We start from the raw sequence: 22268 nt of genomic DNA, 5'->3' as shown, positions 1-22268 counted from the left end.
ACCAGACCTTTTTACTTAATGTTGGCCATGTAGTAGTTCACAAGGTCTGTGCTGAGCCTGAATTTACCAAGTCAGTTTGGTGCCTTTTTGTTAAACAGGTTCAGATGAAAGGGTCTAAGACTACATGAAAGAAGCTATTTTCCTGAGCTAGCTCTGGAAGCTGCACAACTGTGCTCGTGGAGGACAGTATTGCACTCCAGATGATAACTCCGTAAAGACAGGCTCAGCAGAAAGCAAGCTACTATTTGTAACGTGAAGTAATCCATAGTTTGGATAATCTCATAGACTGTCAAAGAGAAAAAGTCTACAATAAATAGTTTACCATAATATTATTTCCACACTGCTGTTTTTTTCCTAAGTCTGTCCTATTGTGGACTTTCTTCATCTTACTAATTCTGTAGCCAATATGACAACTTCTTTTGATTTGTGATGTGTTGTTGTTATTATTCCTGTCCCTTGATTATATGACAGTAGCTGAAAGTATAAAATAATTTAAATGTTCAATGTCCTGGGGAGAGAGTTGAAGTTGCCGTATCTCAGTTCTGTCTCCCACAAAAGAATCACCTTTCCAGATGAAATAGCTTTTAAGTATTTCTAGTGGGGTTTTTTTTCCCCATTTTGACCAGATGTTCTGAATGATCTTCTGCATTCCTATTTTTATTTTCTCCACAAGTAGTAGAAAAACTAAGCCTTCATTTGGCATGATTACTCAACACTTATCTTACAAAATAAATAAAATTATTTATTATATCCAAATATCTACAGGTGAAAAAAATCTTCCCAATGACAAAATAGTCTATCTGTAAGTTACTGGGAGTTACAGCAGGGCAAAGGGGTCAGAAATGTATAGATGCAATCTATTGTCTTCCGAGTGGGAAACAGTTTGAAGCATTCATTCCAGTAGCACGTTCCTGTAATCATTTTTTTTTCAATAAGACTTTGTTTTAGTCTTCATGGAAAACAATGAGCTGTTTTGATTTATGAACAAAATTTTTAAAAGGCAGTCATTTAGATATTTATTCAATTTGGCAGGTAATTTTAAGTGCTCAGCTACTGTAGTAGTTGGATAGAGGCCAGTACTGAGCAAAGATGAGATGTTACTTTATAGTCATCATTCTGGTTGACAAGCAAGCATAATGGGGTGGAAAGGGCCTAAATGCACTCTGAAAATCAAATTAGCCACTTTTCCACAGAGGTGTTCTTAAATCATTGCTGAAGTAGACAGGAATTATTTGCTTTTGATTTTTCTTTGATGTTTTTTTGGTTTTGATAGCCTGTGTTGTAGTAGTGATTTGCATTGAATCCAGTTTTACAGAAAAAATAGTCATAGGCCTCATATTTCATGATCTCCACAGTACATACCTGTTTCTTAAGCAAAATGACTGAACGATTTTTCATAGAAATATTGAATGTTTTTCTGAAAGAATCATTTCAATTTGCATTTCAGTAAAGGCTGTTAGAGCTATCTTTGGGTAAACCTGATAAGTGTGTGGCTGGTTTATGTATTAGCACACATTAAATGCACTATTTACAAGACTTCCCCACAGCATAAAAGGTGCTATTTGTACTATGCTAGGTAGAGACTATGTCATGTACATATAAATTTTCGGGGGGTTTTTTGTTTGTTTTTTGCTTTTTGTTTTTTGTAGGTAAACTATATCTTGAATCTCTGAAACCTGTCTAACAGATGTCCTTTGTATATTTCCTCTATTGACATCGTCTTTCCTCTCTGACTTACTTTGAATACTGAGGAATGAGTGAGAAAGCATTTGGGTTCATATACTCAGAGAATAAATATTTTTGAGGGTTTTTTTTTTCCTTTCCATAAGATTTTTGAGGTGGGATAGTCGGAAGAGTGTCAGTGAGTGATGATTAGTTAAAAATGATTAACCAAAGTCAGATCTCTGAGTTTTCAGTATGTGCTCAGGAAGGATACTTTTAGGCAGAGTAGACTGCCTACGTTTTCAAGTAATGATACTAATTTGAGGTTACACAGGATTGAATTTGGTTTACTAAATTCTAGTCTGTGTATCTAAGTTTTGATGTCTCTTCATATTACATATGACTATTTTATTATTGTAAGCATTTCTTTTGTATCTGTAAGCAAGTAACTTACTGTTGAAGATTTCAGTATGAGAAAAATATCTTTGCTGACCCTTGTTATATTTAATTTCAGGAAATTAAAAAATTCATCAAAGGTGTTTCTGAAAAGATAAAAAAAACTAGGGACAAGTATGGCATTAATGACAATGGCACAACTGAGGTAACTAATTTCATTGGGGTAATTATGCAGTTACTGTAGATCTTCATAAGCTATTGCATTTCCAGCTGTCCTCTCTTTTCAGCCACGAGTTTTGTATCAGTTGGATAGGATTACTCCAACCCAACTGGAGAAGTTTCTGGAGACTTGTAGGGACAAATACATGAGGTAGGTGTTTGACCTGTTTCTTTCTTCCTCTCTCTAATCTACCTTCTTTTGTTTGTTTGTTTTTAAAACCAGTTTAATATTTGCCATTTTGTTTACAACTAGTGGTAATTTAAAGCGAAGTATTTTACTACTTTGGTACCATTGGTACCATTGTCATTACAGTACAAATAAAGAATGACAAGTAGTTGACCCCAAAGATGTAAATATTGCAAGACAAAGGTAGAAGAATAACTAAAAAACAAAAAGGTCTTGCTATCTACAGGTAGGGATGTTAAGATGCAGAGTTTAGAGCTTGTATGAGAGTTCTGAGGGTTTGCCAGAGCTGGGATTTTCACCTTTTTGTCTTGAGTCCTGATTAGATGCTTTCATTAGGAAACTCTTGTTACTAATTGATTGTTTTCCTTTTATATTGTAGGAAAAAATGTTTTGTATTTCTTAAATCCTTGTTTCAGGAGACTTGAGTGTGAAAAATTATGTGCTTGTGCTGAAGCACTTTTCTTCTGAAATAGTAGTAGTCATATCTGTGAGCACAGTTTTCATCTGGAGCTACTACTTATTTTGTAGAATACACAGATAGCATTTGAACAGTGGATTCAGGTAGAAATGAAAAGTGCTATAATTCAAAAGATTGAGGATATTGTTTAAACAATGAAATTTAGGTACTTGTAGACATGTTACTTTACTCCCGTCCATGCAGCACGTTGTTCCCACATCCAAAGAGTCCATGTGGAATAGTGCTTGAACTGGATCAGTTTTGAATCCTTAACAACCTTGATGGTTCATCTTGGTCTACACAATCTATAAAGAGTTAAGTCACACATTGGTTTAAAGTGTCCTTGAATCTCTTACCCACTTCTAGGGGTTTGTTGTTTGTTTCCTGGTCTATTACAAGACAGCATTAGTATGAATGGATCATCACTATCCATTGAGAGTTGTTTTGCTTACTTAAAGAAGGTCATGATTCTTCTGGGATTTGTTCATTGGCGTAGAGCTACAGGTGACAGCCCTTTTGTGGCCTCGCACTCACCTACATCAATTATTTGTTAGTGTGGTTTCCCTTTTCCAGAAGCTTTATGTATGTATTAAATTCTTTACCTACTTTAAAGCAATAAGGTTTGCTTTCAAGTAATAGTATCGTTAGCTTATGTTTCTCTTAAATATTCTTAAGTGTGAACTGTGAATGGTGTGTTGTTTTACAGTATTGTATTATGCTGATGTGTGGTGACTGATGCTGGTCTGACAACTGAAACATGGTACCTTTGGAAAGGATGTGATTGCTGTGATGCATGCTTTTATTTTGTAGACGGTTATTATTTTAGCAGGAACAGAAGTCTCTGGGATCACAGCAATTTGGTGGTAGAGAGCCGGGCAGAGAGGAGCCTCATAAGGTTCAACAAGGGCAAGTGCAGAGTTCTGCACCTAGGGAAAAATAACTCTAGGAGCCATACAAGCTGGAGGCTGACCTGCTGGAAAGCAGCTCTGCAGAGGACCTGGGAGTGCTGGCGGATGACAAGTTGACCATGAGCCAGCAATGTGCCCTTGTGGCCAAGAAAGCCACTGGTATCCTGGCACCCCTATCCTGGGGTGCATTAGGAAGAGTGTTGCCAGCAGGTCGAGGGAGGTGATCCTGCTCCTCTACTCAGTCCTGGGGAGGCCTCATCTCGAGTACTATGTCCAGTTCTGGGCTCCCCAGTACAAGGGAGACATGGAGCTACTGGAGGCAGTCCAGCGTAGGGCTACGAAGATGATCAGAGGGCTGGAGCATCTGCCCTATGAGGAACGGCTGTGAGAGCTGGGCCTCTTCAGCCTGGGGAAGAGAAGACTGAGGGGGGATCTTATCAATGTGTACAAGTACCTGAAGGGAGGGTGTCAGGGGGACGGGGACAAACTCTGTTCAGTTGCCCCGTGTGACAGGACAAGAGGCAATGGGCAGAAATTGAAGCACAGGAAGTTCCGCCTGGATGTGAGGGGGAATTTCTTCCCTGTGAGAGTGACGGAGCCCTGGCACAGGCTGCCCAGAGAGGTTGTGGAGTCTCCTTCTCGGGAGATCTTCAAGGGCTGCTTGGATGCAACCCTGTCTAACATCTCTAGGTGACCCTGCTGAGCAGGGAGGTTGGACTAGATGATCTCCAGAGGTCCCTTCCAACCTTACTGATTCTATGATTCTATTATACAGCATGAGTGAATGACAAGAGATCTCTAAATAATAGTGAAAACAATAACCTCCAATAATTTCGTTTTGCAGTCACTCAGTTAATTCCATCGGATGTTAGAAGCTAAAGAGTATGAGATAGCATATTTACTTGGTAAGAGTTCATCAAGGAAAATGCAAGATGCTGCTACAGTTTAGATAGATTTAGGAAGTTATATTCTGTAAGTTCTGGAAGTTTTGTTTGCTCTAGTAAAAATGATCATTTTGCACTCTTTTAGGTTTAAGAATGTTGACTCCAGGATCTGAACAGAACTTTAGGGGAAGATGTAAATTTCCTCACAAATTCTCATTTTCAGACTGCATAGTGCAATGGTCTTCATTTTCTGTACTGTAAAGACAACCAGTTCTCAAAGGCTATAAGTTTTAGAAAGGGTCAAACATAGAAATGGTCCCATTACATGCATAGTTGGAGGGAAAGTAGGTCATTAGTATAAGCTTTTAAATAAGCTGAGAACAATACAGCATTAATACCTAAATTTTGCTCTTATTAAAAAGTTATCTACACAATAATTTCTTAGAGAAGACTTTCTTAAAGATCTCTCATTCTTTAACGTTTCAATGGGAGTTGTGAAAACATTAGTGTGTGCCGTTTCCTGAATGGAAAATTTCGGTTCTCCTGGTTGACGTTTAGGAAGAGCATTTTGTTTTCTGTTATGGATGTTGTACTGGGGCTGTTGAATGCCTGTATGACAGGGCATCATTCACCTTGCATGAGATCAGTGTTTGAATATCAGTGACCTTTTAACTGGTTTAATTAATACAAGTTTGTTACCTTCTTTTTTTTTTTTTTTTTTTTTAATAACATCTACCAGAATAGTTTTTGTCTGTGATTGTTTAGGATTTTATGCCTTACTGAGTTCTATATTTCTTCCTGTATTTTTTACGAGGATTTCTTTCTCAGGGCACAGATGGAGCCTGGTTCTGCAGTAGGAGCTCTTTGTGCACAAAGTATTGGTGAGCCTGGCACACAAATGACTCTGAAGACTTTTCATTTTGCTGGTGTCGCTTCAATGAACATTACTTTGGGTGTGCCAAGAATCAAAGAAATTATTAATGCTTCAAAGGCAATTAGGTACTAGTATTGATGTTTTTTCTTTCCTGAAGTGAAACCTGTTTGATAAATTTGTGATATGTGATAGCATTTCTCTGATATCAGTAATATACTAGAAACTGCAATGAATCTATTAAATACCTAAACAAGAAAAATTTATTGTCTGTCCAACCAAGTGATGAGTTAGGGCTAGAAAACAGACGAGTTTCATTTTTTTGAAAATCAAATGAGATAAACTGATGACTGTCTGAAACTTAATATTCTGTTCTGAAACTTAATGTGCTGTTAGGCATCTCTCATATATTGTGAATCTTTCTGTTCTTTAGTGATAGTTGAAACATGCATATCGCTGGGTATCCACAAAACCATATTTAAATAACACTAGAGTAGTGTAAGCCACCAAAATTATCAGTTGCTATATTATTATAATCTCTTGTGTGTTTGTTTATTTTTACTAGCCTGAAGTATCTGAAGAATAATTTTTTTAAATGTACCCGAGGAAGCCAAATGTCTTTCTATCTTAGTTAATCCTACCTTGGATAATGTGATAGATTTCATAAGTATAGCTGTAATACAAATTGCCATCTCTAATCTAGTTTAGCAGTTTCATAACTCTGAGGTTTTTTCTGTGTGTTTGTTCTCTGTAGCACACCTATTATAACAGCACAGTTGGACAAAGATGATGATCCTGATTTTGCCCGTTTGGTTAAAGGAAGAATTGAGAAAACTTTACTAGGAGAGGTAGGAAAAACTGTATTATTGGTAATGCCTTAAATGCCTTTTTTAGTCTATTGCTCTGGGACATTTTAGCCATTCTCTCAGAATAACTGTTTCATCCTTATCTCTTAAAGATTTCAGAATATATCGAAGAAGTGTTTCTTCCTGATGATTGTTTCATCCTGGTCAAGCTCTCTTTGGAGCGCATTAGACTGCTGAGATTAGAGGTGAGTTGTTCAGTTTGCTTTCATAATATGCTTTGAGAAAATTCCAAAGGGTCTCTTCATCCTTTTTCAGAAGCAGAAATCAGAGTAATGGAAATGAAAAACAGGAAGTTAATGAAGCATATCCTGTCTCTACATCACACCAAGATTTATTTCTTCTTCTTCTAAAGTGGATAATTTTTGCTCTATTTGGAAATGAGAACATTAATTTATTTCTTGATGTCTTGCTAAACATAAGAAAGATGCTATTTCTGTCTTTCAATTAGGAACATACGGGTCTGTATGTACTCTCAACACAAGACAGTATTTCATGTAACTTAAAAGAGTAATAATTTGTGAATTTTCGTTTAGTTTTCTACATTCCACTTTCTGATACTCTGTTAAGAGTCATAGCACAAATTTGACTGCTACATGTTTTTGAGCAGATTTAAATATTTTGAGAGAGATTCTAATGTTTGATGACTAATATTTTTGCCACAGGTGAATGCAGAGACTGTGCGCTACTCTATTTGCATATCTAAACTCAGAGTAAAACCTGGGGATGTTGCTGTCCATGGAGAGGCAGTTGTATGCGTGACCCCTCGTGAAAATAGCAAGAGTTCAATGTATTATGTATTGCAGTCCCTTAAGGAAGAATTGCCAAAGGTAAAAAGCAAAGGCTTTGTCACATGTTTTGGGGGGAGATAATCAGTAATAATAGTTTGGGGCTCTACGATGGGAAGATGGAGTATTTTTTGTCAGTCTTTACAATAGAGATAATCTGAGTCCAGAACTTTGTGATTTGATTGCCACTGCTTTACAGCTCAAACTAAGCCCCCAGTACTAATCTTCATAAAATAAAATTGAAGACTTGGTATTTTCCTTTAAGCATTCACTGAAGCATTCCAAACACGGCAGTTCTTGTAAAAGTATGAAATAGTTGCTTCTTCTTCCATTTGCATCTAGACCTGGAGCACATGAAAATATCTGGCCTATTTTGTGCTGTATAGAAGAAAACTGTCTACTTTAGATTTTAAAAATGCCAGTCAGTGAGCTGTATTATTTACAGGGTGCCCTTTCAGTTGTGTGGACACACCATTCAGACACCTAGGTCTGAATTTATTTGACGTGTGCAGGTATTGAGTAAGGCTGATGGTGTAAAGTGAATGTCACATGCACTAGTGTATTTAAGAGTGTAACATCTAGTTTTGTATTTATTTTAATTCACCACCTATTCCAGAGACTGGAGGTTCTAAATACATTTGAATGCTGGTAGAGTTTACTTTATCTTTTATATACTACGTCATTGTATGAATCAAACTTACTCAAGCTTTTCTTTTTTGAAGGTTGTAGTGCAAGGTATACCAGAGGTTTCTCGAGCTGTCATTCATATTGATGAACAAAGTGGTAAGGAAAAATACAAACTTCTAGTTGAAGGTGATAACCTGCGAGCTGTTATGGCTACTCATGGAGTGAAAGGAACAAAGACATCCTCTAACAATACTTACGAGGTAATGTTCAAATGAGTACTGTGCTTTTTGCCCCATAATGTCTTTACTACAAGTGCTTGCCTTGTGTTCAGATGCAGCAATTTATAGCTAATCGAGCCTGATTTCACTAATAGTTGTCAGAATGTATTAACATAAGAGAATAATTCCACTGGCAGCACTGTTCACTTCTAAAAAGCCTTTTCAAAAAAAATTTTTAAAAGACAGAAATACAAAATGGTAGCAAAAGAAACTGCGTTCTACTCATGTCAGATAATATTCAGTTCAGAAACATATTTGCTCCAAGCATTTGGTTCGTCATTAATCCAACAAAATCTTTCTTCTAGGTAGAGAAGACATTAGGAATTGAAGCTGCTCGGACCACTATTATCAATGAGATTCAGTATACAATGGTGAACCATGGTATGAGCATTGATAGGAGACATGTTATGCTGCTGTCTGATCTAATGACATACAAGGTTTGTTCTATGCTTTTTCTCAATGCTGCATTGGTCTGTTTGTTCAAATTAATCTTGCCATGTTTGGGAAGAATAAGGGTCAGCTAGGAAGATGGAAATCAGTTACAGGTTGAAAGAACTGTATGTTGTGCTATCTAAATACTGTTGTTTATATATGAAACAAAATGGTTAATTAACCCACTTCTTTAAAAAAAGTAGGTCTATTTTGATTGGGAAAAGTTGGTGAAGGGAGTAAGGCATCATGATTTCATCTTGGAAACCTGAAGCCTAAAAATTTGGGGATGAAAATCAACTGTGTGGGTAACCACACATGCAGCTTAAGATACACACATGTATCTTGTGATACAGAAAACCACATGGGGTGTGTTTCATAGCAGCTTCACTGCGTACAGGAGTCAAAGGATACAGACTTTACAAAGAGGATCAGATGACATACAGAGTATGAACAGTCTTTGAGGACTTGTTAATACAACATCATATCTGCTCTTTATTGATTGATGTTTATCCTTACCATCCAGTATGTTTTAGACATATTTGAATATATAACTTAAATATATTTGACCTAGTGACATCAATTTTTCCACTCTTGCCTGTCGGAGTGCAAGGGTTTAATTTGGGTAAAATGGACGAAGGAATTCTTGCTTCTCCCAAAGCTGTAGGGCTTTGTACTGAGGTACAGCAGTCCCTGGGGCTGCTGTGCTGAGCTGCAGCACAATAGTGGAAAAGGGCAGCAGAGTGCAGTGTTTTATGCTTGTTGGGTTCCTACTGTGCTTTCTTTTGTTTGTATTTCTGACTTGGGCCTCAAAAATGCGTAAAGTCTGTTGTAATCAGGATGTTTGGTAGAGATAGAGGCAAAAATACATCAAGTTAGTAGAAAATTGAAGTATTTTTTTGTGGAGTGTGGAAAAAAATGAAGATTTATTTTTTTCTCTAATCTGCTAGCAGCTGAAGTCAGCTTTATGAGGACAAAAGCAGTAGCTTCCGGGAAGTGCTTTTATAACACTGCTCTGAGACATCACAAAAGTTTGTAGCTCAGCAACTGGTTTACGATTGTGTTTTCTCTCGTGTCCATGTGTCTTTCGTTTGTTCCGATATTTGTTTAAAAAAATTGCCTTAACAGTTCATAACAGGTTCTGTAGTTTACAAATAACTGCTTCTGTTTTATTTAAATGTTGATAACTATCAAAATATTAATCTTCAGGATATTTAATTGTGAAGCAACGTATTAGGAAATATACCATATTGTAGATAGTAACTTTTTACTTACTACTCTTTTTCCTGGTTTTGTTAGAATAATCGGTACATTTCTGTTGTCCATCTAATTTGTTTCTTTAGCAAGTGAAACTGACCTCCAGCCACTATTATGATAATCTTTCTCTGGGTTTCTCCATCAATCAAGGGTGAAGTGCTGGGCATTACTAGATTTGGACTGGCAAAAATGAAGGAAAGCGTGTTGATGCTGGCTTCTTTTGAAAAGACTGCAGATCATCTCTTCGATGCTGCCTACTTTGGGCAGAAGGATTCTGTTTGTGGTAGGTATTGCAAATTCTGATGGCAGTTTGTGGTCCTTATCCAGCAGCTGTAAAACTCCTCAAAGCCCTTTGCTAAGCTTTCTGTTCATCTTGTGTGTCAAAAATGTAAAGACTGAGACTGATCTGTACTTCTTGATCCTGGAAGTTTGATAAACATTTTTCTAAGGATTACCTTCCACCATCAGTTACAGATCTTGAAGTCAGATGGGCATGTGTCTTACATTTCTTAAGACAGACTTTGACCATTCGTATTTTATTCCTCTCACTCCTTAATTAGGACAGATTTCCTGGAATTTCACTATTCCTGAATTATTTGCTGAAATCAGTATTTCTTTTTTTTGCACTGCAAAGGTTTGTTTGTCTTCAACACCTAGAGCTCGACAGGGAAGCTAGTACCTCATTCAATATTTAGGTTTCCTTTTCATTCCTACTGTGTTGGAAGACATTTACTTTTCAGGTAGTATAGGTGCATATGATACTTTGCATAATGATTGCTTCCATGAATTTGTCAACTGTAACTAGAAAATACAGAAAGACAAAAGCCTTTGACCTTTTCAGTTCAGTTCTGAACCAAATAGGTAATTTTATCCTTTTTTCTTTTTATTATTTTTTTTTTATTAGAAACCCTATTTTGTCAGGGGCTATTCATTAGCAGAACAGAGAAGATAATCTTCTCAATTTCTTTTGAAATATATTTGCTTTTAAGTGTTACAGATTACTTTGTTAACATCCACTGAATCTTCCTCTCACTGAATTCATTAACGAATCTAATTGGAATTTAGAATACATGTGTATTACATATGCGCGTGCATGCACGCATGCATGCAGACAAACAGAATATCATCACTTGTATCTTAGTTGTTTGAATAGTTGGGTTTTGTCATTCTGTTTCTCTTGATTTTGAATTTCTGCCGTGTATTCTAATATTTGGAATTTAAATCTTTTCCTCTCTTTTTCTCTTTTTTCCCCATTTCTTCCCAGATTTAATTCTCCTTTGTGTTAAATATCTGTTGGAATGATTTGTTAACAAGTCTGTAGTAGATTAAACTGAGAAAAAGAGAAGGCAGGCTGGTTTCACTCTCTTCAGCGTACGTTTATATAAGACCTACCATCCTGGAGCTGTAATTGCTTGTTTGGAATTTCTGGGTCCTAGTGAAGTATAAAAATACTAACATAGTACGTTAAAATTTACTGGTTTATGTGTTTTCCTAGGTGATCTTAAAAATGCTGTCAAATGTATTGAATGTTCTGTAGACAGAATATTTTCTGAATGGCTGGAATCTATTAGAAACCTTTATATTACTAGCCTGTGTTTTAAGAGCTCTTCCACTTTCTGGCTGTTCAGCCTTCAGTGTGAGTGGGTTTTTATTAATCTTTGTTTTTATTATTCTGCCTGTGGTTAAAACAAAGATCCTATGGCAGACTTATTCCATCCTGAACAGTAAGGAAAAGAAAATGTTTTTTCAAAGTCCCCTCTGGGTTGGTAAAATCTTATTTTGAATAATGCGAAAACCAAAGATCTTTTCATGTTGCCCTCTATATTAATGTTTTAGTTCAAATGAGGGAATGGAGTGGAATGGACAAAACAGAAATTTGTTGTCTATCTTTCAAAACTGGGGAGGTGATATTGGCTTACTTGTAAGAAAAACTGCTGGGCAGCTGCTTGATCTGGTCATTCCTCATTATCTCTTTGAATTACCATGAAAAGAGACTCTGTCACATGCTCACATTTTTGCATCTCCAGAGCAGGAAAAACTTACAAACGCTGCCAAGAAAAATGAGCATGTGCCTAAAATCAACTATAGGTGCTGAATTGAATGGTGTCTCAAATCAGTGCTTCTCCAGAAAGTGTGGATGTAGTTTCAGACAATGTGGCCTTTGAACCCCTTTAATCTTATGTCTTTTTTTACCCCTGAGAAAATGGGGAACATCTGAGTCCTCCTGTACCAACATAAGGACAAGCATTTTCTTCTGAGAATTGCTGCTGCCACCCCCGTGGGCAGAGTGGGTTGAAACTAGGGCACAGGAATATATCTAGTTCCAGCCATCTCCACTGCAGAAGCAGCATCAGCAGGTTCAGCAGGACATGCTATCTGTGAAAGATGCAGCCTGTTTAACTTTCTGTCCCCTTCCCAAAGAACAGTCAACAGTATATTCTCCTTTCTAACTGCAAAGTGGGAACTGAGAGCTACAGATCATTGCTGTGACACTCGTTTATGAGGGAAACGTCAAAAACACAGCCTGTTTGCAGTAAGAGCAGTAAGACTGGCTGCATCTCTAGCTAGCTTCTTCCAGCTGAAAATGAGCAGCAGTTCGTAGCTGTCAGGCAGCTGCTTAGATCTGCAATAGGTTCTGACTGGTAGGGTTGCACTGAAATAGTCTGGGGGTGGTCATTAGAGCAGAGTGCCCTTTCCTGGCCGTTGTTCTGCCCTCAGCTGCACTAGATGATCTCCAGAGGTCCCTACCAACCTTACCGATTCTATGATTATAACTTGCTTTTTCCATTGTACTCTGGATGCTATAGCAGCTGTACAAAATAGTGGTCATAGATACGCAGTAGATAACTTTTAATAATTCATATTATGCACAGTGTTTTTAAGGGTTTAACATAGGAAAACATTCAGTGGAAGTGCAGCATTGGTCTGAGAACAGAAGTATTGCATTTTCTTATACATTTCTTAAAAATTGAAATTAAGAAACTGCCAAAGTTTTCAGAAAATTTGTTTTCATCTTAGGATATGCATTAAATGTACATTTTTATTTATTACTTGTAGAGGTTAAATATTTTATTAAATGTTTATGGAAAGGACAGTGTGCTCATACTCCTGAGAATATGTGAAAGTATCATTTGGATCATATCAGTGTTTTTTGTCTCTGCATGCTGTTTTCTTAATTCATAGTCATGTTTTATAAGAACATAAATTATCAGGAGAAGTAGTTCAGGTAAGTACATCTGAAATATAACTGTATGTCAGCACATTGGTGCAAAAATACTATAGCTATCAAAAATAATTGGCACAGACCAGATCTGCGTTTTAATACATTCAAAACGAGTATTTTTTGAATCACGAAAATGGTTTTTTTTTTTTTTTTTTTTTTTTAAGGACGTAAAACTAAAGCTCCTTCTGCTCTGCTAAATTGCAGGAGTTTCAGGAGAGCTTGTCCAGATTTGAATGAAGTCTTTGCATTGAGTCAGAGAAGAAACATAAGTTACTTTACCTTGCAACTTCTGCAATTGATAATAGGTAGAATGCATCTTCTCCAAAGACAAACATTCTCATGTTCGTTAATTAGTAGAAAAGGTGTTTAGGTTGTTTTTTTTTCCTAATTGTGCAGAACTTAAATAACACTATTTAAATAACACTAATTATGTGACATAGTGATCTAACAATCCAATAACTAAAAGGTAATAGTGACATTGGTCTTTACATATGAGGTTCAAGGAGATATGATAGAGCAATGTTTAGAGCATGGCAAATGAAAAAATAGTTTTGAAAATTTTTACTCTTCAGACATTTCAACTTTTTTTTTTTTTTCCCCCTAGGTGTTTCCGAGTGCATCATCATGGGAATTCCGATGAATATTGGGACAGGACTTTTTAAACTACTACACAAAGCGGACAAAGAATCAGCCCCTCCTAGGAGGCCTCTGATATTTGATAATAATGAGTTTCATATTCCCATTGTTACATAGCATTTGGGCAAAATACAGAGCTAAGCAAGGAACAGGAAGAAAACCTGTAATTAAATTAGGGAATGTATTTTATCAGTTCTGTGTGTCTCAAATAACTGAATTCATAAATGAAATACTGTCAAAAGGATTGCCCGATTGTTTACCGCCTGTTTGTACAGACAAAAAGGAGAGGCTTCTCTGCACCAGAGAGCAGAAAATAATTTGAAGTGGATCTCAGCTGATAAAAGTTTTCTTTCTGTTCTAGAATTTTCCATGCTACAAATAATAGCATTAGCAATATGCTTTGAGAAGAGCTGAAACTTTGGCACCTTACCTTTTGTAAATTACTTCCCATGGTAGTTGATGTTCGTCTTTATAGGAACTGGGTTTGTTTCCTCACTATCACAAGTAAAGCTTTCAAATTGATGTGTGCTTTTCACTGATTTATGAAGAAACTACAATATCAATGTTGCAACATCACAGATGGGGTTTTTTTAGAAGTGGTAAGTGTTCAACTTACGTTAGCACTGTGGGGACTGTCAGTAAAACTAGCTGATCATTAAATAGAGGATCCTAAGAGGTTCTTAAAATGATACATGTGAAAAAAGAAAACCTAAGCCGTTTACCTTGTTAAGGTACCTTGCATGAACCGGAAGAGTAATTAACTTCAAGATAATACATGTTCTCTTAAGTCAGAATATATCCACAGTTTTGAATATGCTAATTGCAGTGGGCCAAGTGCGAAATTAAGAGTAGGTGATACGTAAGGTTTTCTTGGTATTCTTTCTGACTGAAAAAATCCTATTTTAAGTCCACTTTTCCATAAAGATAAGTTTCAGGGTTATTGAACCCAATGAAGAGTAATGGTGCTTCAAAAGGTATTCTTGTGGCAGAGCTAAAAGACAGAGCTGCATGTTAGAACATGGTGTTTTAAGAAAGAAGCTGCTGCACTTGGAAACTTGGAAACGTGCGCTCTGTGTGGGTGGATATCAAGTGTCAGATTGCTGTGCTTTGTGGCTCTGAAGGCAGTGAAAGTTTCCTGTAGGCAAATAGTATTGCAAAAAAAAAAGAAAAAACTAAATTTACCAATTTTGGGGGAAGTAACTCCTAAACTTACTGATTAGGACTTGTACTATCTAAATTTTGGAGATTGAGGAGAATTTTCCAGTATTGGTATCATGGGACTTGTATACTTTATGAAGTTGTAATATTGGGTACAGATAAAGGTAAGGTTGAACAGTAGACATTTCTGATGAAAACATATATTTCTGTAACTTACAAGTAGCTGTAAAATTCTTGCAGTATGATAGCTTGATTTATTTTGAGATCTTTGGGTTATTAACTCATTATTAGATACACTGCGTATTCAGCTTTGATGAAAATACCTGCAAAATAAATCTGTGAGCTTTTATAGAGTGCATTTTGAAGTGGCATTTCAGCAGGAGCTGCAGAAAATGTTCTGTAGCTCCTAAGAATGAGAAAGGGACTTTAGAAAGCTAGAACTGAGTATCTGAATCATCCATACTGCGTTAAACTTTGAGTGCAGTTAAATATATCTGAAATGTTTGCTCCTTACTTGTCTGTTTTTCTTTATTAGTTTTTTTCTCTTATCCCACATTATTATCCAGTACATGTTTTTTTTCCCAGGATTCTACTGTGGAGAGCAACCACAAAGCTGCAGACTTTAAAGCTGTTACTAAGTTCTAAGAAGACCTATATTTAAGAACATTATAAAAATAACTAGTTTCTCATATTATAGTAGCTGTTATATTGCCGGAATCTGTAATGTACATGATGTTTAGCAGTCTTAGTTTTGGGCAAGTTTCATAAATGAGCAGGGTTCTGTTTTAATAGGGTTTTGTTTTAATATGTCAAGTGGAAGTAGGAAGGAAACTTCATGCATGGACATGAAATCATTTGACTAAATGTTTTAATCTGTAGGCCATTAGAACAGTTTTCAAACTGAATATATATTTTAAATTATTTAAAGGTAGTACTGTAAATTTACTTCAGTGCTAGGGAGGGAAAGTTTCTTGGTTCTTGTTGTCCTCAGTATTTGGATATTCAGTGTGTTCATAACATGGGTCAAGATTGGAGAGAAAAAAAGTAGATACAGCTAAAGTTGTTCACACATGAAATGAAAACAAGCTGCTGAATTATCTGGCATTTGAAAATGAGTCAGTATGTGCTGTGGTTTGTCTTCAGGTAGCAACCAAAAGAAAAGTGTAAGGGTGCATTAAGAGAATGTAAATCCTGTTGTTTTAAGTCTAAGGTGCCACTGCTCTTCTGTTCCTCTGTTCTGTGTGGTTTTTTTTTTTTTTTTTGTTTTGTTTTGTTTTTTTTGTTTTTTTTTTTTTAATTCATCCTCCATGCAGAAAAGACCTGATGTGAAATTCAACATAGCTATTCTCAAATTATTTTATATTTTGGATTGGGTACTAAAACATACGTCTGCTGAGATTTTGTTAGGGTCAAAATTGGAAGTGGAATGTACTTAATATCTACTCTACAAGCCAGAAGTATTTTCCAGTTTCCCTTTTAACTATAAAAATTTCCAAATGTATTTGAATTTTTTGTTGTGAGCTAGATGACTATTTACTGACTAACAAGTCTATATAGAAGTCTAGTTCTATTTCTTTTTGAAAATACACAACAAGTAGGGGTCAAATTGAGAGAAAGACCATAAAAGTTTCCTGATTTTATCCTGGGAAATTCTAATGAAAGTGTTTGGTATTTTTATGAATAAGATTCTTCTGAAGGTGTAATTGGATGAGGTTTGTATGGTCATGAGTAGCTACCTCATTTTTGTAAACACAGTGAAATGGAACTATTTAAATTATAGTTTTCCTCTGTTGAATGTCTTGAAAGTATGCAGTGAATTATATCTGTTACAATTTTATTTAATAAAACAATAAAAAGAGGCAGAGATAAAAAAAAAAATTGTGCATAAATGAGCTTATACTTGACCCAACCTCTTCTTGTTTCATCCGCTTAGTTATTAAGGCAATTTAGAGTTACTGGGCTTTCCTCAAACAAATTTTCTGGTAACTTGAAGGAGGCATCACTGAGGGATAATACAATGCTTCTGTACTTCTGAAGTGAGGTTAGTCTGTGATATATGTAGTGATCCTTATCAAGGGGGGGGGAAGAGTCCTTGCAATTGATTGATTGAATTTGATTAAAAAAAAAGATAATTTTTCAAGCCTTTAAGTTTGCTTTCTTCCAGATAATTCCCACAACTCATCTTTAACATTAGAATATATTTCGGTTTTGTAGGGATACCACTAAAAAAGGAGCTAGAAGTGATGGCTTGCAAGTATAGTACCTGGGTATATGTCAACAACATAATACTTGTTATACATGTAATGTACATTAGAGTGCACTTAAATCTCCAATATTTACAACCTAAATGAACCTAAATGAATATATAATATACATACATTTCCTCTGAGCAGGCAATGTACTTTATAAGTGTTTTGAGTAAAAATAGGTTGTTTATAACAAAACTATGGATTAACAATTATTGTTAGGGCTTTCTGTATGTTCAGTAAAGAAACTAGCAGTTGGATTTCACTCATAAGCAGCTAATTTAAGAATCAGTTTTAATGGTCAAATGAAACTTTAGGATATTTCATTAAAATTCGCATTTTTATCACATTTACCATCATCTTTAGAGCAAGTTTCATTTTTAAAGAAATCAAGATTGTTTTGCACGTTATTTTCACGGTCTTCAAATTAATACACTAATTGAAATTAAATACTAAGTTAAATTTTCTTTAAAAGATCTGGAAATTGCTCTATAACAGTAGACACAGATACAGTAGAAGCAGTAGATACACTAGAACAAAATATATCAGACGGACAAAATGTTCTTTGCAAGGAGAAGCTTCACAGTAAGTGAGTTACTTTTAATATCTCAGAATTGTTTGGTCACTAATTACAATAAAAACACTTTGGAAGATAATGTTAAAATCTAATTATAAGGTTATGGAACAATTAGGTGTTACCATGTGAATTTGTTCACAGATGCTCTTAAAAATTCCAATGTCGTCCAGCTTCTGCAGAACACACTCATTGAACTTAGAATAGAAAGGTCGCTGAAGAATCTCAAGTATGAAGCATGTAGCAAATGATGCTGCAGTCAGGCAGCAAGGCCAACTGCAAGCGGGAGGCCTCCGAGGGGAACCCTGATTCATGTTAGTGTTGCTGACGGCACATTTTTAATGGAGCAAGGATCGATCCCCAAAATTCATGAAATTATAAATATCCTGCTTTCTAATTATCGTCCTTCTTTTTCATCCTTTTAAAATCATGTAAAGTTTTCTGTAATTGTCAGACCTAGGAACTTTCCTTGGTAAGTCATTATTTGTAAACTGATCCTTGGCTATTTTTCTTTAGTGAGGTCTAATGAAAATACTACATACTATGTGACTTCACTAAAATTTGAGTACTGTTTTCTGCTTTTCTTTAAGCAAATGACAGAGCAGGTGTGTTGTTCTTTCTCTGTACTCCCTAAAAATTAGTAGTTCTGGATTCTGTTTCTAGTGGGTCGAAAAAAGGTTCCTTCTTCATTTTTCTGCTGAACAACAGGAGTAGGTGAGTAATTGCTTCAAAACCTGTGTCAGTAGAAACTTGGGGATGGAGAAAACTTCTGTCTGTTTCTTTTTGGCCCCAAACAAACACACACCTTTGGCTGCACTCGTGGGACCATAGGCAATGACCTGATGGTCTGGTGCTAAGAATGCAAAAGAGCGAAGGCCTGGCCATACATCCAGCGCTGCAGTAACTGCTGGTGTCGAGGGATCCCCTGAGCTCTGCCGCGAGGGCGGCGGGTTCTGAGCTACGGGAACAGAGCAGCAAGCGAGTTGAAGTGTAAGTGAAGGGAGAGGGCTGTGAGGAAATCCAGTGGGGAAGCTAAAGAAAGTCTTCATGAGGCTATTGCAGGAGGGTTAGGCAGTTGCTGTGGAATACATTTGTGTGACAGCTGGATGGATGGCAAGAGGGAGCGAGGAGTAGTCAGGGAGATGAGCAAACACGCGGGGGCCACAGCTGTGTGCTGTGCAGCCAAACGGGGCTGTGTGGGTACAGCATGCAGCTTCAGAAGCTGGTGGTTCAAGTTAACCTGGAGAGTTCTTGCATTTGTAATACTAGTCTGTGATGTATGTAGTCTGTATGATTTTGACAGAAGAGCATATAGAGACCTGACAGGGGTAGCACTTGTTACAAAAGAAGTTTGACTGGCTAGCAATCTATGACAGCTTAATCTTTATACTCTTACTTTTTTCTCCTCATAGTATTAGTATTTGATGTGAAGAATACTTAGAGTAGAAATAGTATGTAGGCAAAAAATAGTAGTTCAAAATAATTAGTAAACTAGTAAGCAGAAAGCAGAATTCTTTCGAAATGACACTTCGTAAAAAAGTAATAAAGTACTTTCTCAGTATCTTTGTCAGGAAACTACTTTACACATGTCCCGTGTCTGCAGAAAGATAAAACCAAGGCACGTGATATAAAGAGTTTCTTTACAGAATGTGGAAAGCTTGGAATAAACTGAGAACTATGCTACTTTCCTCCATCACTTAAAAGAAACAGTATGGAGGGATATGACTTTTTTTTTTTTTTTTTTTTTTTTTTTTTTTTTTTTTGCTTATGTATTAAAAGGAAAGAAGAAGAAGAAAAGATGCAGATGCTCCTTGTGATGCCTGCCTATTTGTCACCATTTCAGTATAAGCTGAAGGAGCTGTGTCATTGCAATAATCCCTCAATTACTTCAGTGAATTTCGGTATCATTGTGCTTGGAGATAGGAACGTCTTTAGACACCCATAGCAAATAACATGCACATTTTCATTGTATCAGCATACGTGCCTAAACTCTACTGTGAATATAAATGACAAATATTGTATTTTTAAAACAGCTAAATATATGTTCTGATCTAGAAAACTCTCAGTAATTAAACATGTGGAAAGAAAATTAAGAAAATATTTTCAATAGTTTTATATTGTCTAAGAACAGAACAACTAAAAGGGGTCATTTAGAGAATGTGCAAGTATTTTAACACATAAATATTCAGCAAGTTATTCAGGTGTGATTACAGTGTTGATTTAATTGCATAGTGAATTTATCTTGAGGAATAAATACCAAAATCTAAAGGACAACCTGAAAGACCGAAATAAACCACCTCTTCCACTCTAGTATGTCAATGCTCGTAAAAATGAATTAAGGTTTTCCATAAATTAAAGTGACATACTTGAAACATTCATTCTAACATAACTAGATTAAATAATGATCTTCCACTAGAGAGCAGCATTTTGTTTTAGGAATAGCAAGGTTTTGGGGTAGTAGTTGCTTATCTTCTATTACATTTTTTTTTTTAATGTCAGAGCAGAGATACAACTATGAAACGGAAGGAAATCAGTTAAGATTATATATGTGAAGAAGGAAATTAAAGGAACTCCCTCACCTAGGAGGGAGAAAACAGTCTAGGCATGCTCTTTTCATGAATTAGCAAGGACTTGTTTATCTTTTGCCCCATCTGGCTAAGAAAAGTGGCACAGAAGAGACCATAGTCATTTCCAAAGGAACACAGTGAATTTCTCTTGGCAAGAGGGAGAACAGTATAGCTCTACTGTGAAAGGGGCCAGTGTGTTGTGGTGCAGTATTTTCCATGCAGAAGTGGTTGTTACAGTCTGCATTCGTTGCCTATGGTGAGCATTTAAATAATGGCTCCAAGAGCATCTCTGGAGCCTCCAGCTCTGGCAGCTGGGCAGCGTCTCGCATTGTTGAGCTGATGCAGAACCCCAAACCCAGACTGCATTAAGAGCATGTGAAGGTGATGCTGCAAGAGACCGATGTTTAGGATTGAAAATAATGTAAAACAGGCAGTCTTCTGTGTGTACAGACAACTGGAAAACAGCAAAATTAAGGAAAGATGACTTGTACTTTTATATGTGAAAGCTGAAAGATTAAAGCAGGGATGCCTGTAGCTTTGTTGCAGATGTATAACTGAATTCACAGTGATCCTTTGAAGAACCCAGTAATAACTGGATGTGAATAGGTGTTCTATTGACCACAAACATCTTTGAATACAGAATTGTGCTAACCACTATGGTTTCTTCTGATATTTGTGGTATTGTTCTATGTAAAGCCATCCTGTGCATCAGAGGGCACAGGATGTTTCTTCTTCCAAAGAGTTTGTCTCTGTCTTGCAGGTCCAAGCCTGCAAGGTGAGGAATGTTTGTTGTTCCTTTTGGAAGAAAGTATGGCAGATGTGACTAAAGTAGCACAGGAATAGAACGGCTTCTCCAGGTGTTAAGGATAGAGGGAAGAAAGCTTCAAAGATGGACAAAGAATGCAAAAAAAAAGAGAGAGAGAGAGAAATAAAAGAATAAAAGAAAGAAAAAAGGAAAAAACAAGGACATATGGAAGCAAAGAAGATGCTTTTATCTGTTGTATCTGTTTGAGGAGGAAAGACAATAACATGCTAGGTAGGTGAAATAATAGTGATCACTAGCACTATATATCTATTATCTACTATCCACCTACTACTAGACACTACAAGGAGTCCCCGTGAATTGACAGAAATGACTAAGAAAAGATGCGTATTTCTGAGAACTAAAATTTCATCATTTGTTCTGGAGATTAGACTGTGATAACTGATTGTTAAAAATCACATGATTCATTATATGATTAACAACATTAATGAGCAATAACTGAATTATTTTCCTTCAGTTATCATATCTATTTGGTTATAATCCTTACTCAGCCAACTGTACAAAAAGACAAGTATGGAACTATAGTGATATGCTACAGCTAACTGTGTAAGCTGCTCTGCATATTGGATTCTGGTACAGTTCCCATGGATGATGATGTACGTAAATAGGGGCAAATAGGTCTTGAAGTGTTGATACACATGGACAGATCATAAGTTCTGGAAAATCCTTGCTGAGAGGAGTTTTTAATAATATATTAGTCTTGCTACTGGGTCAACAAACAGAAATGACATGGACTAAATTACAATATGGAGTCTGCTAGTAGAACAGATACTGCAACATTTCATATGAAGATTAGTTTAAAAAATCTCTTATTAAAGTTTGAAATGGAAACCTATTTAGAATTTAAAAAATAAAATAAAAGATCGTATGTAATGAATGTCTGCCATCCTAATGCAATGATCCTGTCAGATTTCAGAGGCTGGACAATGTTGAGGAGTTTCATTACATGGATAAAAGATGCCTCTGTGGCTGGCTTTCCTTACCTACAGAACTGGAGTACACCACTGAATGTCACACCAGCTCCCTTTCCACCTCCATGACTGCTGTGTTTTGTCAATTAGAGACACTTGACCAGTAATGGAGCTGCTTAATCTTCTACTATAAAAGGCAATTTTATCTATTTGTAGACCTTTTAAATGTTAAATTGTGCAGCTTTAAAGGGGAAAATAATGAATTTTTGGCCAAAAAATGCAAAAGCAGCAGCGAGATTGCACT

The 22268-nt window shown here is 36.3% G+C and overlaps 1 protein-coding gene across 3 annotated transcripts in view; it reads left to right on the top strand.

Annotated features, from left to right (window-relative positions):
* Positions 1–16142, top strand: part of POLR3A (RNA polymerase III subunit A) — a 38499-nt gene extending 22357 nt beyond the window's left edge. For 2 of the 3 annotated variants that reach the window (XM_062580283.1, XM_062580282.1), the window contains 10 exons: positions 2177–2263; positions 2346–2428; positions 5542–5712; positions 6339–6432; positions 6543–6635; positions 7113–7277; positions 7958–8122; positions 8446–8577; positions 9977–10109; positions 13654–16142. In XM_062580283.1, coding sequence (XP_062436267.1) covers positions 2177–2263; positions 2346–2428; positions 5542–5712; positions 6339–6432; positions 6543–6635; positions 7113–7277; positions 7958–8122; positions 8446–8577; positions 9977–10109; positions 13654–13802 — 1272 coding nt within the window. In that variant the 3' untranslated portion in view covers positions 13803–16142. The remainder of the gene's footprint in view (positions 1–2176; positions 2264–2345; positions 2429–5541; positions 5713–6338; positions 6433–6542; positions 6636–7112; positions 7278–7957; positions 8123–8445; positions 8578–9976; positions 10110–13653) is intronic. The other variant, XR_009958954.1, reaches the window with a different exon arrangement.
* The last annotated feature ends 6126 nt before the right edge of the window (positions 16143–22268 follow it).

The sequence above is a fragment of the Rhea pennata genome, chromosome 7 (genome assembly GCF_028389875.1).
Source record: "Rhea pennata isolate bPtePen1 chromosome 7, bPtePen1.pri, whole genome shotgun sequence".
Lineage (NCBI taxonomy): Eukaryota > Metazoa > Chordata > Aves > Rheiformes > Rheidae > Rhea > Rhea pennata.
Note: the sequence above shows the minus strand (reverse complement) of the source record. Positions and strands in the feature narration are given on the sequence as shown.